Source organism: Schistocerca serialis, chromosome 1 (genome assembly GCF_023864345.2).
Source record: "Schistocerca serialis cubense isolate TAMUIC-IGC-003099 chromosome 1, iqSchSeri2.2, whole genome shotgun sequence".
In the NCBI taxonomy this organism is placed as follows: Eukaryota; Metazoa; Arthropoda; class Insecta; order Orthoptera; family Acrididae; genus Schistocerca; species Schistocerca serialis.
Window position 1 is genome coordinate 831,474,648 of NC_064638.1, and position 18,044 is coordinate 831,492,691.

General features: G+C 42.1%; 1 protein-coding gene across 2 annotated transcripts in view; it reads right to left on the reverse strand.

The window, feature by feature from the left end:
- Positions 1 to 18,044, reverse strand: part of LOC126484756 (beta-mannosidase) — a 254,100-nt gene that overhangs the window by 203,883 nt on the left and 32,173 nt on the right. The window contains exon 2 of one of the 2 annotated variants that reach the window (XM_050108354.1): positions 10,629 to 10,750. The exons of the other annotated variant lie outside the window; for it this stretch is intronic. Coding sequence (XP_049964311.1) covers positions 10,629 to 10,693 — 65 coding nt within the window. The 5' untranslated portion in view covers positions 10,694 to 10,750. The remainder of the gene's footprint in view (positions 1 to 10,628; positions 10,751 to 18,044) is intronic. 2 annotated transcript variants of the gene reach the window in all.

Sequence of the window (18,044 nt, forward strand, 5' to 3'; positions counted from 1 at the left end):
AATGGTCACTATGTTCACTGGAAACTACGCCAGTTGCTTGGAGCTGCTGCGGTTCCTTTGATGATCTACAGTCAAGATGTATACTAAGTTTTACATGACTGTGCTGAAGTATGGCCTTCAGTCTTTTTCTGTTGCTTGCTCGTTCTACATTTACCAAACTGCAGAAAGGACTCGGTCTAACATCCTTAGAGCATGGATCCCATTGCCGATTCCCCAAAAAAATGTTCAAATGTGTTTGAAATCTTATGGGACTTAACTGCTAAGGTCATCAGTCCCTAAGCTTACACACTATTTAACCTAAATTATCCTAAGGACAAACACACACACCCATGCCCGAGGGAGGACTCGAATCTCCGCTGGGACCAGCCGCACAGTCCACGACTGCAGCGCCCAAGACCGCTCGGCTAATCCCGTGCGGCGCCGATTTCCAACGCAATAAACATGGTAGCAGTATACATGCCAGTCGCCTGTCCCCAATTTCCGTAAGGACGCCCACTTCCCTTCATGCACAACGAAATCATACCAGTAGCTTTTACAGTTTCCACGAGGAAACAGAAAAGCCATGATTTGACATTTTAGCCGGTCGCGGTGGCAGAGCGGTTCTAGGCGCTTCAGTCCGGAACCGTGCGACTGCCACGGTCGCAGGTTCGAATCCTGCCTCGGGCATGGATGTTTGCGATGTCCTTAGGTTAGTTAGGTTTAAGTAGTTCTAAGTTCTAGGGGACTGATGACCTCAGAAGTTAAGAAAAATGTAAATCTTGAAAGTAATGCAAAAATCCATTAACGTGAACCGTTGTTAAGATCAAAATGGCTCTGAGCACTATGGGACTCAACTTCTGAGGTCATTAGTCCCCTAGCACTTAGAACTTGTTAAACCTAACTAACCTAAGGACATCACACACATCCATGCCCGAGGCAGGATTGAAACCTGCGACCGTAGCGGTCTCGCGGTTCCAGACTGCAGCGCCTAGAACCGCAAGGCCACTTCGGCCGGCCGTTGTTAAGTATTATAAGCAAACAAGTTGTCACTGATGGTGTCAGAGAGGAATAAGCGTTTTTCAATGTTTATTTCCTGCTTCTCCCCTTCGAGAAGTACTGATATGACTTTTTTTGTTGGTATCTAGCAGGATATTCTCAGACATACTGGCTTTTTTTCTATTTCTGATTTTTAATTTTCAGTTTCAATCTAACAATATAGGAATGTCAATCAATTATTTTTGTGAAGATTTTCTAGCTTTATGTCATAACTCGTTGTATATCCTCAATTTAATCACTCGAGGGTGTAATATCAGGTCGAATACAACATCCATATTCATGTCAATAACACAAAAAGATGTACTTTGCATATGCTACTGAAACATCCTTACCGTTTAGATAACAAAGTAATCTACTTCAAAAATACGAAGTGGGCAGCTATCAGTCTTCTGACACACGATTAGTTTCGTGTACGCCTTGGCAAATTTAATTTTTGGGGCACAACACAATTTCATCCAGTCACTCACACCAAACCTTGCACGCTTTGAAACCTGCTCCTCCTGAATAAACTTCTGCGGTTCTAAGATGCTTACCTTATGAGCTCTACACTGTGAAACACATCTTTTCTGCTACAAGCCCTTTGCTTTCCATGTTTTGGGAGGAGGTAGTATGGAACAAAACAAGAAAAAATGTCCACTGAACATGGGCTCTAAAACGCTTACCTGAATTTCTGCTTGTTCAGCTAGCGATGATGAACAAGTGCGCATAGCTCTTAAGGTAAGCGTTTTAGAGCCCATGTTTGCTAGACTTATTTTTTTTGCTTCGGTCATTATTACGGTCTATAATTACCACCTCTGAAACTTTGTCGGTGGTGTTCTGATTCACCTTCCATTTCAGTTTCCTTTCTCTTCGCTATTGCAATATCATCGACGAACCCAAAGGTCTTCATTCTCTCTTCTTCTTCTTTTTTTTTTTAAAAAAAAAAAGAAGTCCTTTCTCTACGCTATTGCAATACAATCGACGAACCTGAATGTCTTCATTCTCTCTTAAAGTATATATATATATATATATATATATATATATATATATATATATATATATATATTCGAGCAGGGGAAAAGAGCTTGTAACCAGTAAAGCACACGAAGGCACATATATCATTGGCTGATAAACCAGTCCCTAGTCAAATGTCCCGGTGGGTTATCGGAAAGTAAATACGATGTAAACATTCGAGCAGGAAATATAAGTGGAAAAGAGCTTGTAACCAGTAAAGCACATGAAGGCAACTTTCTACTTATCAGCCAATGGTATATATCTTGTAACCAGTAAAGCACACGAAGGCAACTGGCTTTCTACTTTTATATATATATATATATATATATATATATATATATATATATATATATATATATTCCATTGGCTGATAATTAGAAAGTTACCTTCGTGTGCTTTACTGGTTACAAGCTCTTTTCCCCTTTAAGTTTCCTGCTCGAATGTTTACATCGTATTTACTTTCCGATAACCCACCGGGACATTTGACTAGGGACTGGTTTATCTCCGTAATATTCTGGCGGGAAGCTATCGTGAAACAAGCGGACATTCTATCTGAATATACTTCGTTGGTCTAACCACTTGCGCTTGTTTGTGACAGGGCGTTGAGCGAGCGCGGATAACACCAGCGTACTTACTTAACGATTGCCGATGTGGCGCATGCGTGCTTGTGATTTATTGTCCCGGTTATCCATCCGTTTTAAGAGATCCGCGAGCTGGTTGTTCATTGTACCAACACGCAAACGGTTTCAAACTTGTTTAAACAGGAAAACTTGTAGGAGAAAGACTGTTAAGTACACTAGGTGAACATGAGATAATTCCACAGATGACTTTTTGCATTGAAAATTCGGCCCGATAATGTAAAACTTTCGAATTTCATCTGAGCATAAATGTGAACTTATAAAAAAGCTGCAGTATAACAGGTAAACAGACCAGTACACAACGTGGTACTTTCCATCGTCTTCCATCTTTTTATTTTTACTTTCATTGGCAGAAATCTAACGGAAATTTCAACCGGCCTGCGTGGCCAAGCGGTTCTAGGCGCTACAGTCTGGAACCGCGCGACCGCTACGGTCGCAGGTTCGAATCCTGCCTCGGGCATGGATGTGTGTGATGTCCTTAAGTTAGTTAGGGTTAAGTAGTTCTAAGTTCTATGGGACTGATGACCTCAGAATTTAAGTCCTATAGTACTCAGAGCCAAGGGAAATTTCAGACGATGGATTGACTCTTATCGTTACTTCGGCTCTCTTCGAAATCTTTATCCTGGAAGACATTCGACAACCAAAGCCTCCACGGTGACAAAAGACAAAGCATCTTGTAGGAAGTCAGAGCTTCATTATGCGAACACAAGAAGATTCGTACCTAATTAACATACGCACGGCATTAGCGAACGGTTTACATTTCCAAAGAGAGTATGTAAATTTGAATGCTATCCGATCTTGTCCACAAAAGTGCTACCTAAATGGAAATCCATTGGATGCCTGTGAGCACGGCGGCCGCTGAATGTTCAGATTTAAAGAAGGACAGCAGTCAAACGCAAAAATCCGTAACTTATTGCAGATATAGATTTCGACTATACCATAGTCATCATCGGTGCGTTACCAAAAGACTAATACAGGTCAACATTTCAGAACATAAACTGGTGACGAAATGCCATGTATAGGCTAGCGTCTTTTGCCACAAGTTTATGGCTATTACATGTTGGTACATGGCATTTTTAAGCATGTAAAGTCTAATATCATTTGTCACAAGTTTATGCTCTGACATGTTGCTACCTGTATGACTCTTCTGATAATTCATCGTTGATGACTATGTTGTTGTTGTTGTGGTCTTCAGTCCTGAGACTGGTTTGATGCAGCTCTCCATGCTACTCTATCCTGTGCAAGCTTTTTCATCTCCCAGTACCTACTGCAACCCACATCCTTTTGAATCTGCTTAGTGTATTCATCTCTTGGTCTCCCTCTACGATTTTTACCCTCCACGCTGCCCTCCAATACTAAATTGGTGATCCCTTTATGCCTCAGAACATGTCCTACAAACCGATCCCTTCTTCTGGTCTAGTTGTGCCACAAACTTCTCTTCTCCCCAATCCTATTCAATACTTCCTCATTAGTTATGTGATGTACCCATCTAATCTTCAGCATTCTTCTGTAGCACCACATTTCGAAAGCTTCTATTCTCTTCTTGTCCAAACTATTTATCGTCCATGTTTCACTTCCATACATGGCTACACTCCATACGAATACTTTCAGAAATGACTTCCTGACACTTAAATCAATACTGGATGTTAACAAATTTCTCTTCTTCAGAAACGCTTTCCTTGCCATTGCCAGCCTACATTTTATATCCTCTCTACTTCGACCATCATCAGTTATTTTGCTCCCCAAATAGCAAAACTCCTTTACTACTTTAAATGCCTCATTTCCTAATCTAATTCCCTCAGCATCACCCGACTTAATTAGACTACATTCCATTATCCTTGTTTTGCTTTTGTTGATGTTCATCTTATATCCTCCTTTGATGACTATGTGATGTTCGAAATGCAGATCTGTAATAAACTAAGAATTTTTAAGACTGACTGCTGTCCTTCATTAAATCTGAAAACTGTTACTCACTAACATGTCTCTGCGAGAACACCGAGTTCTGAATCTCATAGTCAAATATATCACCGTCAAAACAAGAAAAAGCTTCCATCTACGCATAATGGACATCACGTTAACGCGTTAATATTCTTCTTTGCTAAGGAGCTATCAAACGAGATTTTTTTTTAAATGTTGGTAAGCTTTTAGCGTTGGATGTCTCTCAGGTGCAAGAATACTATCAATTTTTCCAACTAGAATCCTGCCTCCAGAATCAATCTTTCACTCACTCATGGGTTGTGCAATATGCTGAATCTTCCTGCCAAGATTAACACTCACGAGGAGAACACAAGTGCCATAACCCGATTTCCCAGCTCAGCGACAGAGTAATTGTAAAATTACAACTGGATCTCACAATAAGTGTCAGACATTTATTGCTGGTACATTATATATGTATACCGGGAGATGCTCTTAACTAACTGAGCTCTCCTGTCTGCCGTACAACAGACTTGCTCGCATCGCTAAATAAAGTCTGCAGTATTTTACTTTTTGTCACACCTAATCACATACTTTTGTGCGGTTTTCGAGTACTACACACAAGCGAGCTTTTGGGGAACGGAATTTTACATTCTGAAAAATTATAGTATCTTTGTAGCAAGAGAATTTTCACATAAAACTAAATTACAGGCTTTCAACTTGCACCAAAAAATTTCCCTCGATAAGTGCAAAAAGGAAAGTTACATAATTGCCATTCAGTGTAGGGATCTACGTTTTTCTTCATCGCCACTCAGAACACATCGATTTTAATTTATTGTCCTGAAATTCTTCCTCTCAAAGAACCTCCTCTAGCTGAACTGTAATCACTGTCTACTGTAATATCGTCGTCTATTTCTTGATTTGTATGAGGGGCATCTTCCTCCATCTACCGAGAAGCAATTTCATCAAACTTAGGATCATTCTATTTATGTCAACAAGTTTATGCTGACAAGGTTGTCTCACGGATGGCGTTGCACGTTGCGCATACTTTACCGACGGTACAACCCTCTTTTAGACTCTAGATCTACCGTCATCATTCGAGAGAATACCAGACTTCTCAAGTAGCGCCAAGCGGAAGAATTGGGTAGTGCCCATTTGAATAGCGATCTGATAAAGACGATTCTTTCTAAACGTAATCAGCGTTGCCAAGTTGACGGATTTCCCGTCAAATTTGACAGAATTTCATGTTGTGTGACAGGTAAAATTTAGTTTGACTGTTGACGGATTTCTGGCTTCATTTAATTTTGAAAAAAAAAAAATTTCTTTGATAAAACTATTACGAATGCAAATCTTTGTGTACCTGCAAGACAGTGCCATGGATGTATTGCACTAGAACACTAAGTATGTTGCAAAAACGGGCTGCATTTCTGATTTGTTCATTCAAATTAAATACATGTAGGATATAACCGAAAACTGAACTGCAATTAACTCCTTAGATATCCTTCCTATTGAGCAATGTGCAATGGCTATTTTTTAGCTAACAGTATCAAACATCTCTGATGACTGGCAAACACAGCAAAGCAAACATAATGCTGCGGCAAAATGGTTCAAATGGCTCTGAGCACTATGGGACTTAACTTCTGAGGTCATCAGTCCCCTAGAACGTAGAGCTACTTAAACCTAACTAACCTAAGGGCATCACACGCATCCATGCCCAAGGCAGGATTCGAACTTGCGACGGTAGCGATCGCGCGGTTCCAGACTGAAGCGCCTAGAACCGCTCGGCCACACCGGCCGGCGTTGTGGCAAATGGCTATAATTTCATTTGTAAGCAAAGATACAATCGTGAGTAAGAGTCCCATGTCCCATACTCATGAACGGAGCATAGGGAGCAGAAGTAGGAAACCTGAAACGCCATCCTTGGAAGGATCCGAGTGGAGTTGGTTTGCCATTACCCTCCTCCGACCTGTTAAGAAGTGTCGAGCGTGTTTTGATACATAGGGGAGGACTGTGGTTAGTGCTGGTACTGTGTGGTATCGTGTTTGTGTTTTTATAGATGAGGAAAGAGAGGTTGAAACTCGGTGCTGGCACATAGTGTAATTCTCTCGAAAAGCGTCAAGGAAGCCGCCGAGCTTAACATCCCCATCCGACGGACGAATCACCATCAACAGTGTCACATGTCCTTTCTTCATGAGAGAGTGTGTAGAGGTTTGGAATTTAATCCAGGAGATTGGCACAAAAACTGGCCGGCCAAATACTGGTAGCAGAAGTATCATCCACCACTAGGATTCGAACTGGTATTAAATATACGATACCTACCTCTAGCACTAGCAGCACACAGACAAAAATATGCTTTGCTCTATGAGTTAATGCCGCCAATTCTGGAGAGTGAGCGCAATACATTAGAGTTGGATACTTCTCGCGAATTGTAACTTCGCATCTGTCGAGCGGAATTTGCGGGCAGAGGAGAGAGCGGACAAGCTACGCTGTGTTGAGTGGGTTGCGAGGGGGGGGGGGGGGGGGCAGGAGAACAAACTCTACCTCCATGTATTGTAAGCACTCAGTACAGGCAACAGAAACTTGTGTTTTGAGTTTACATGAGCTCCTCATAACCGGCTTTCTTTTCCAAAATGGAGCAGAAGACAGCCCTCGTGATGAGCCAACAAGCGCATCACTCATTTTCGTAAAAATCACAATGAATACAGCGACAGACAGCTCAGATCAGCAACAAGAAGACGACAATGCAGTCAACACCGGCTAATGGTACGCTGCGTTCTTGGCAATGAACATCTGCAAATCACGAGGTCACGAATTCCCCCCCCCCCCTCCCCCCCTCCCCCCCGCTGCCGACTGCTACCCATCATAACTGAGGAGCTGTGCACCAGGTTGTAGACTGTAGTGTTGTAGTGGGTTATTGTGTGTTTAACAACTAGCGTCTAGTGCTCTTTTTGTTTGTTTTTACAACTGACTGAACATGTTTGAAAAGAATGTCAAGCGGTATGTACGACTTTTACAAAAGAGTGGTCAAGTGATAATTAAAGGAATGTTTGTTAGAGGTGCCCGGGGAACCAAGTAGTGCGCCGTGTAAATGTTGCCAATGCAAACTTGAATGTGGGTTTGTAAGATTTATTAAGTGAGAAACGTTTAAAAGCAGCTGAACCTTTTTCATCTTCACGACTGTCAATATTTCCATTTCAGTCTATCAAACATACGTACGAACTTGCAGCTACCGCAGCTGCTCTTACATTGTTTGTAGTTAATCACTGTGCAACTAGATTCGTTGATCATCTTTCAGATCCAACTAAGAGATTTATGGAAAGTGCTGATCATGCATCTCTTTGACGGCTACACAGTAAGAAGAAAAGTGATTTGATCAGGAACATTCTCTTCCAGCACTTTAAATCAGAGCTACAGAACGATGTTGGTAATGGACATTTCAGTCTTCTTATAGATGAAGCTACAGACATTTCTGTCACCAGTGTTAGCTGTGTGCATTGTATATTTTTCAAAACAACAAAGCACAGATATTTCCACTTTTTCAGGAATTGTTGAATAAGAACAGGGGAATGCTGAATGTATTGTTACTGCAGTAATGTCGTTACTTTCAGATCATGGTCTAAACATTAAACAAGTGAGAGGAATTGGTACGGATAATGTCTCAGTAATGGTGGGTATTAATAATTCGGTTTACCAGAAACTGAAATGTGAGGTCCCTAAACTTGTATTGATCCCCTGTGTTTGCCATTCAGTTCAGTTAGCAGTGTCCTCTGCGGCCCAAATGCTATCACGAAATCTTGTGTTCTTAATTTGTAAAACCCATTCTTGCTTTTCTAAATCTTCTTCGGAGTTGTTAAAAGCAATAAGTCATGGAGCTGCACCCCTTAAAATTATGCACGAGGTGGTTATCGATCGAAGTTGCTGTTAATCGCATTTTAAATCAGTGGCTTGAACTACAGACACATTTCGAAATATCCAGACATCAGACTAAGTGCTACACATCTACTCTGATGCCCTCAATAAGCTTTACCTTCTGTTTCTTAGACCAACTCTAGAAGAATGTCAAAAGCTCAATAAATCATTCCAGTCAAGTACAGCAGACCGTTCAAAGCTACTGCAAGACTTAGTTCAAAAATGGTTCAAATGGCTCTGAGCACTATGGGACTCAACTGCTGAGGTCATTAGTCCCCTAGAACTTAGAACTAGTTAAACCTAACTAACCTAAGGACATCACAAACATCCATGCCCGAGGCAGGATTCGAACCTGCGACCGTAGCGGTCTTGCGGTTCCAGACTGCAGCACCTTTAACCGCACGGCCACTTCGGCCGGCTCAAGACTTAGTTCTTCTTATTGTAGGTCTTACGAGGCGTATTGTTGTCCCCAATTATAAGGGGGATTTGCTAACGGTAGACGTTAGAAAATTCAAATCCCCTAATATTTATCTTGACCATGAAGTAAAGGTTTCATTGGTAAACATGATGAAAGAACATAAAATTGTCGTAGAAAGTGAAAAAGTTTTTCACAGTCGATGCGAAAATTTTCTGCTTTGCTTAGCAGAGGAGCTCCAGAAGAGCAACTGCCGAAAAATGTCGAGGTTTTGCAAAAAGTGTTCCTAATTGCTGCAGAACAGTGTTCGAGGGTAGTGAAAGAAAGTATAATCCCGTTAGGTCAGGAATTTCAATTACCTGACACAGAAACAACAAAAATTGACTTTCAGTGATCAAAATTAACTACTGTTTGAAAAAAATATCAAAAGCATGGAGAAGAATGAAGCCACGATAATTGAAATAGGAACTATATTAATTGACACCCAGAGATGTCTGAATGAAAGGAAAACTGCAGATTTTATTCGCCTGAAAACCAAGTTGATTTGGACAAAGTAAAGAATGAGAACCATAACCAAGAAATAATTAATCTGATTCCGAAATTTGAGGAGGAGACAATGGCTTTCTATGCCACAGCATTTGATTACTTAGAGAAAGAGGCTATTTCTTTGAATAAATATCAAGTATTTAACAGGATGATGCTATCTGAAACTCCAGATTGGGTGATGACTGAAAATACTATTATATAGACTGACTTTTTCCAGCGTGTACGAAATCTAGGGGTTGATCGATGAAAGGAAACGGAACAAAAAAGGTCTAATGAACCTATGTCCGGAAATGCATGACTTCCATGCTAGAGGCCATTCATTCAGTCATACATTGTTACAGAGACTGCTGTCTAATACACGCTGTACCATACAGCCCCAGTTACAGTATGCGTTGAAAGTTGTTTCTATATGACTCAACGCGTGCGTGTACGCGCTGTTGCATGTTCTTTCTCACATGTTCAGATAGACCAGGCTGCATCCGAGCAGTGTCAGAGGCAGCATGAATATTCTGCTCCAGTGTCTCCATCCATAAACGATACTTTTGAGGTGGCTCCATAACCAGAAACCGCACGAGTTGAGATCCGGTGAACAAGCGGGCCATGCAACTAGACTTCCTTGTCCGATCCATCAACCAGGGAAGACACAACTGAGATGCGACCGGACGTTAACGGCGAAGTGGGCTGAAGCACCATCATGTAGCAGCCACATAACCCTTCGAATCATCAATGGCACTTCTTCCAGCAGCGGACGCAAAGTCACCCCAGGCGACGTGGAAGGAAGACTGGCCCCAAAATATAGTCGCCATTTATACCGGCTCACACATTCCAGCTGCACCGATGCTCATGATTCGCTGTCACCATACCATGGGCGTTCTGCACACTATACCATAGATTACTATTATGAAAGTTGAAGAAATTACTCTGCATAAAGGTTGCCTTATCCGTGAATCGGGTGCTGATGACCCCGTAGTTGAGAGCCCCACAAACCAAATATCATCATCATCCGTGAACAGGATGCATGACACAAATCCCAGAATCGTGGTTGCCTGGTGAAGGAACCAGTGACAAAACTGGTCCCGATGTGGAATGTCTGTCGCTAATAAGCCTTGCACACGCTGTAAGCGATAAGGATAGTAACAATTGCCGTGGAGAATGTTCCACAGAGTCGTCTCACTTACCCTGTACTGGCGGGCCAATTGACGGATACTGACACTGCGTTCGCCTTCCACAGAGTTAATAACATTTTCCTCCACGTCTGGTGTCCGACATTTCGAGTACGTCCTTTATGATTTCCTGCTTCCTGAAACGAACTTGTCTCAGACAAACGGTGACACACTGTAGCAAACACTTAATGTTGTGCGGTTGTTGCCGGCGCGTGTAATGTAGGTCTCCCGATATAACCTTGTTCTGGCAACCATTGCCATTTGCCTTTCCCTGAGTAAACACCACGTCGGTAAGCTCTCGATTCGAATACGGGACCATTATGCACAACGCTGTATCACAGCTACAACAAGGTCAGCCAGCAAGAGAAATGAATCGGACACATTACCAATTCGTTCGTTTTAGTAGCAGCTCTGTGTGTCTCCAAGCTCGCGTTGCTTCTGACATACTGCCACCAGCTGATAGAACTTTACGTGGATCCACTTAGTTATGCTGTAGACCTATAGACCTATGGTAGTGTCCAATCGCGACGTTATTATGATCCATAAGAGAAAATAGCTTACTTTATGAAATAAAGAAAATTTGGAACCAGACTGGAGCTCCACAGGAAAACAATGTAATGATGGTAATTAAAAATCACGCTGTTTTTTTATTTTTTAGGCTGGAAAGTAAAACATTCTTCTCTCTAAATTAGATAGCTTGGGAAAGAAACTACGATTTTACCTCATAAATAGATAGCTTGGGAAAGAGACTACGATTTTACGTCACAAATTGATCACTGTCCATTCGAGTTAAGTAAAAGTCAAACTCATCGGTTTGACATTGTTCACAGGTTAGTCACTCCGAAAAGAGAGACATCATTACTGCTGAGAGCGGCTGAGCTCTCAACGGCCCTAAATAAATATTTACAGACATAACAAAGACAAGTAAGATATTACTGCCACTTTATAATTTTGTTCCAGCTTATCGAGAATTTGACCCACAGCATTTAACGTCTCATCTCTATCAGACACAAACTATTGTGCGCAACGTCCAAATTTTGACTTCCTCGTCTATGAGACGTGGACAGCGCTCTTTCAGAGCTCGTAGTATCTACAGTTAATTGATGATAATACGACACTTGTGCTGAACTGACAAAATAACGGTGACAATGAAACTGGGAACGCAGCGTGTATTAAACAAGATAACTGCGTCTCAGTAATTCAAATGTACCTCCGTATCTTCGGGCCCTGTATTAGAATGACTTTCCAGTTTGTGCACCCGTAACAAAACAAACTGAACTGTTTGAATTTAACCGGCCGGAGTGGCAGAGCGGTTCTAGGCGCTACAGTCCTCTACGGTCGCAGGTTCGAATCCTGCCTCGGGCATGGATGTGTGTGATGTCCTTAGGTTAGTTAGGTTTAAGTAGTTCTAAGTTCTAGGGGACTGATGACTTCAGATGTAAAGTCCTATAGTGCCCAGAGCCATTTGAACCATTTTGTTGGAACTTCTCGTCTTCCTCTACTACTACATCTCTGAATGGCTCTAAAAATGTCACGAGTTCTTTTGCAGTGTTGTTGTCGTGACTAGTAAGTTCTTCAGAGACGCCTCTCTCCAGAACCATTTCCATGACTTTGTCATACTGCCTAACTACAGACAGTAGCATTCTAAACAAGCTGTTCCACCTACGTTTCGTGTCTTGTTTCACGCTTGCCCGTATCGAATTCACGTCACCAGTTTTCTTGTCCGCCCCGATAGCTGCGTGGTCAGCGTGACGGATTGCCGTCCTACGCGCCCGGGTTCGATTGCTGGCTGGGTCGGGGATTTTCGTCGCTCAGGGACTGGGTGTTGTGTTGTCTTCATCATCATTTCATCCCCATCCGGAGCGCAGAGCGCCCCATTTACCAGTTTTCTTCATGAAACAGTCAGTATCTTTGGCAGAATAAGTCGTAAAATATACCACTGCAACCTACTTTATCAAATAACCATCATCGAAAGTGTCTTTCAGGACTGTATTCAAAACGCCTATTTACGCCTAGGTGAATGACAAATGAAATGTTATTGAAATGCCGCGGATTTACTCTCAACAATTTGAATAATTTTTCCTCAGTGTAGTTGTTGATCTATTCCCCAGATTTTTTTCTCCACAGGAAAGATCGTTGTCATCAATATCATATTTCACAGTGCCTAACCTTGATAAACAAAGTGCGCAATAATAGATATGGAACAACTTTCCGATATGTATCGGCCCATATATCCTCTGAAAATCCACATGCATTCACATCTATGGTCTGGGTAATGATGGGCATTATACTCGCCCCTATTTCATTGGTTTGCCTTTCAGTGTTTCGTGATACTGCCGTAGGAAGAGGCAAAATGTTGGAGACGTCTACGTGTCCCAATTATGAACCGACGTTTAAAAGCTTCTGGCAAATCACGAAATCCTACACCTAATATTAATGTAAATGGACGATGACCTCGGGCACACATTTCTCCGCAGCTTTTTAATTACCGTAGCTTTCAGTGACATTGTAAATTCGTCAGAACTTACACCTTGTCGTGTTCTGCAGATGTGTGATGGCGGATCCGTAAGGAGAACACTTGCTACAGTACATGTAGTCGATATCCTCTCCGAAACATTGTTACGACCACCGTCGGTAATTGTAGTAGACGCTCGGCAAATTCGAACGTGAGTCGCTCCCAAGAGTTTCGAGAAGTCGAATGTAGTTGCACCCCCAGTTCAATGCCGCTGTATCGACATCTGCCAGGCTTAAGCGGAATTACATGCACCGAGCAATTCGAGCGGGCATAAATGTAAGATGCAAATCTCTGCTGTGATCTGGGGTAGGGTACTGCCAGGTGCCTGACTGCCCGCGCATAGAATGTTTGCCCACCCCTGCTCGCGGGGAAGGTACTGGACCTGGAACAGCCTACTTTAAAGCATATCAATGGTGCACTGGAAAGACGGAAACGTAGCCCATCAGCCAGCAGCGCAGGAGAACGACGTCCCAGGTTATTGATTTGTAACATTGTTGGGCCAACACCTGAGTCTATAGAGTATGAACTACAAGTCAAGGATATATGACACCGTGTACATTTTCTTATCAACAGATCTCCAGCGCTGAGCTTTTATATTCGAAAGCTTTCAGCAGTAACTTATAGAAGGTTGGTTTCTGAGAATAAGAAGGTAAGAAGTTTGGATGACAGTCACAGTTAGCTGGCAAAATTCAGACAGTTGCGTTTTATTTAAAACTTATGTATGGAATTAGAAAGAGTACAGACTACAGACTATCCTAAGCTATGCACCATAACAGTATGCTTTGTAAAATATGTTGTAATGATAAAATAGGTCTAATATATCTGCCAACGACGGACAAAGACGCTTCGATGACACACATCATGAATATGGGAAGTTCAGTAGCTGTGTCACAAGTGTTGTTAAATATGACACGTGACCACCGCCCAAGGAAATCGTCCTCCTGGGGAACTATGAATATAAAAATGTAACAGTGCCACAGGGCGGCTGGAAGTCATTTTTCTTAGGGCAGCCACCTCAGGCAGATCACAGGCAACCCCTGTTTTCTCACCGCCACTGCTACTAGATTCTTGAGTTGACATCGCTCCGCTTAGCTGAGATTGCCGATTGTTCCATCTCGCCCTCTGTAGGACCCCCTGAACCTGCTCGCGATATTATCAAGCGACAGATGACGATCTTCTGGAATTTCATGTGTCAGTTCCTTCTACTTCGTTTATTTAATAGTGAACTTTAATTTTTCCCGGATATTAGTATTTGACGGCTAGTAAATACATGTTAATTTATTGGTGTAGATGACGCCAATAAGTTTCGTATAGAGTAAGGGGGGTAAGACACTGATGATAGATCCCAGTAACATTTTCCCACCCTCTGCAGTTTTAGGGAATAGTAGGCTAAGTCATATCACATTCACTTTCACCCTTACTTCATTTTTAAACTCATCCATACTAAAAGTGACACAATTTATAAACATCGCTCTTTGCAGTCATCTACGTCACATTTCTGACATGGAATCCATGTATCAAAGAAAACCAACCATGCTGTTACGCAACAAAATGGCACGTAGGATTCCCGAGCTGATTTTAATGCTCCGCAGCATTTATGGAATTCCACATGTGTTTACCGAATATTTGCGGTGAGTTTGGGCTGAAGAAGCCCTTAGGTACCACCCAATTTTAATAAAAGTATCTTTCGATGAGAACGCAAATGTAAGATTTGATTTACTTGAAATGGTTTTCATTCATCACCTGTGGTATAGACACCAATCGCGCACAACTGCAAAATAGATAATTTAAAAAATAACAAGCTTACAAAGGTCTTTGCAGACTTGGGCTGCAGTATAAAGAAATGAAATAGCATGAGTTGTTTTTATCAGATGTGCTTGACGACACAAGAAATTACTTTTAAATTCAATAGTTTATTCATTACAACCACAGTTCTGTTGTGGTGGCACCATTTATCTCACCAAGCTGGCAGGCAGGTTCATGATATCTGACCCAAAGTGTCACTTGCGATTCATGAACAAATAACTATAGTGTTACGTGTTCAATATTATCAACACACTTCCGAATTAAATTTTTAAAGTTCCACCATGGACTCATACACTGACGAATTTTAAGTCGCGATGTGAAATGGACTCTTGAAATAATTCAAGTTTGCACTAGGCACCTACTTGCAGACCAGAAAACATGTTAAACTCAAACTTTAGCACCTCTCTCTCTGTCGAATCTAAAACACCAGGTGGAATTACATTCTCCTGGAGACATAAGAGTCTCAGCTTTATCTTCGATAATGACAGAATCTGAAGCAATTAATTAAAATTTTTGCCCCAGCTATGACTTTAATCCAGATTTCCTGCTTACTGAGTAGATGTGCTAGCACAGAGTACCCTAGTCCAATGCCCTCCCTAGTACAAACTTCAGTTCACACCTTCTGTCCATTTTCCCTGATGATTTAAGAAGGAGAAAATGGGCTGACAGAGTGAATTGAAGTTTATGTTAGGGAGGGCATTGGACTAGGCTACTCTGTGCAGTTGTAACCACAACGGCCGGCCGATGTGGCCGAGCGGTTCTAGGCGCTTCAGTCTGGAACCGCGCGACCGCTACGGTCGCAGGTTAGAATCCTGCCTCGGGCATGGATGTATGTGTTGTCCTTAGGTTAGTTAGGTTTAAGTAGTTCTAAGTCTAGGGGTTGGTTCAAATGGCTCTGAGCACTATGGGACTTAACATCTATGGTCATCAGTCCCCTAGAACTTAGAACTACTTAAACCTAACTAACCTAAGAACATCACACAACACCCAGTCATCACGAGGCAGAGAAAATCCCTGACCCCGCCGGGAATCGAACCCAGGCGCGGGAAGCGACAACGCTACCGCACGACTACGAGCTGCGGACCTAAGTCTACGGGACTGATGACCTCAGATGTTTAGTGCCATAGTGCTCAGAGCCATTTAAACCATTTTTTAAACACAATGCTACAGTGATGTAGAGGTCAGCAAACCTGCCTACTAAGCAAGAGACCCATGTTCCAAGCCTGGCTGTGACACATACAGTAATTCATTGCTTCAGCATCTATCGTTGAACGTCAAGTCTCTCCGCGTCCTGCTCCCTCTGAAAGTCGCGACACCAAAGTCCAGCTTACCATGCTTTCCCCCATTACTTGTGTCAGCTCGCTTCCCACTGAGAATCGCTGTCGTCTATTCCCTGCTATGCTGCGCCTTCCTGGCGACGTGCATTGCATTACAGTTTAATGATACAGTTACTGAACCAATAGGCCGGCATTAATAAAAGCATTTTCGTAGAAAATCGCGCTCAAACACAGCTGTCTTGCCTTACCCCCCACTCCCCCGCCCTCCACCCTGTATGAGTTCTAAAAATGTCGTTGCTTCTTGTATCTTTTAGAGATATAGAAAATAAACCCAAAAATCAAAAGAAAGATTATAATACTGGAAGCACAGATATTTCAACAGAAACTGATGCTGTAAAACACAGACATAAATTTAAAATTATTTTAACGCCATTCTGATATACCACAAATTTGAATGTGGCTTCAATGAAGAAAAATCGAAGTTATTAACCTATCCTTGTAGCAAAAACGAATGTGAATGTGAAATCCCAGGCCAACAACTTCAACTTTGTAAACGGCGTCTTCATATATTCCATCGTTGAAAAGACTCGGTTGTCTGTGAGAAAGTGTTGGTTGGTTGGTTGGTTGGGGGAAGAGACCAAACAGCGAGGTTATCGGTGTCATAGGGTTAGGGAAGGATGGGGAAGGAAGTCGGCCGTGCCCTTTCAAAGGAACCATCCCGGTATTTGCCTGGAGCGATTTAGGGAAATCACGGAAAACCTAAATCAGGATGGCCGGACGCGGGATTGAACCGTCGTCCTTCCGAATGCGAGTGAGAAAGTGTATCTTGACAAAATATCAGACTGGCACAATGGCTGCAACTATCTCTTAATATTTGGAAATAGAAGTGTACGGATTTCACGAAATGATAGCTTTGACAAGACACTATCACAGTTTGATCGGACGCACAAAATTACAGATCAATGTCGCTGTCATCTGCATGTTGAAGTATCGCAGAGCATATTCTTAGCGTAAACATTACGTCGTTTCCGGAAGAGAATAAATATCGATTCGGAGAAAAACAGCTTCATTCATATGCGACATATTGCAAACCATAGAAGCAGGTGAACAGGTAGATTCCTTCTTACCAGATTTCCGAAAGGCGTTCGACACTGAACCACATGGCCGATTACTAACCAAGGCTCGGGCGTACGGAACGTCTGCGCTAACCTGTTATTAGTTCGAGGCACATTTGACTAATAGAACGTTGTACTTTACACTGCACAGTCTATTTTCCACCGAAAAGATAGTAAAATCGCCCAAGACAGCGTAACGTTTTCAGCAGCACTTCGAGATTGTTCGCTTACGATGCTGTTGTCTACAGGAATGTATCATCGTTGGACGATCGTAAGGAATTGCAGCAAGACTTGGACATACTGCATGGTGTAATGAATGGCAGCTCTCTTTAAATGTGGATAAGTGTAAGACAATGGCGATAACAACGAGAAAGAACCAGGTAGTATCTGACTCTTAAGATAGTGGTTAGCATTGACGATGGGTCAATACTTTTCCTCCTCTGATCATTTTCTGGGTGAACTTGCGCTTCGCCTAGAGGGATAGTGAAGTCGACAGGGCCTGCGGTTTTATTATTCTGCAATCGGTGTGGGCAATGTAGGACCTATTTCTTTCTCGGCTTGACTCGTGATATCTGAGAGGTCGGTCGTGCACCGTCGCCTTAAAGCCCATACATTTAACACAGAGCTAATCCTTAAACCATTTTTAATACACAAACATATAATCAAAACAAAATTATAAATAAGTGACAAAGTTATCTTCGATGAAATGCTGCAATGT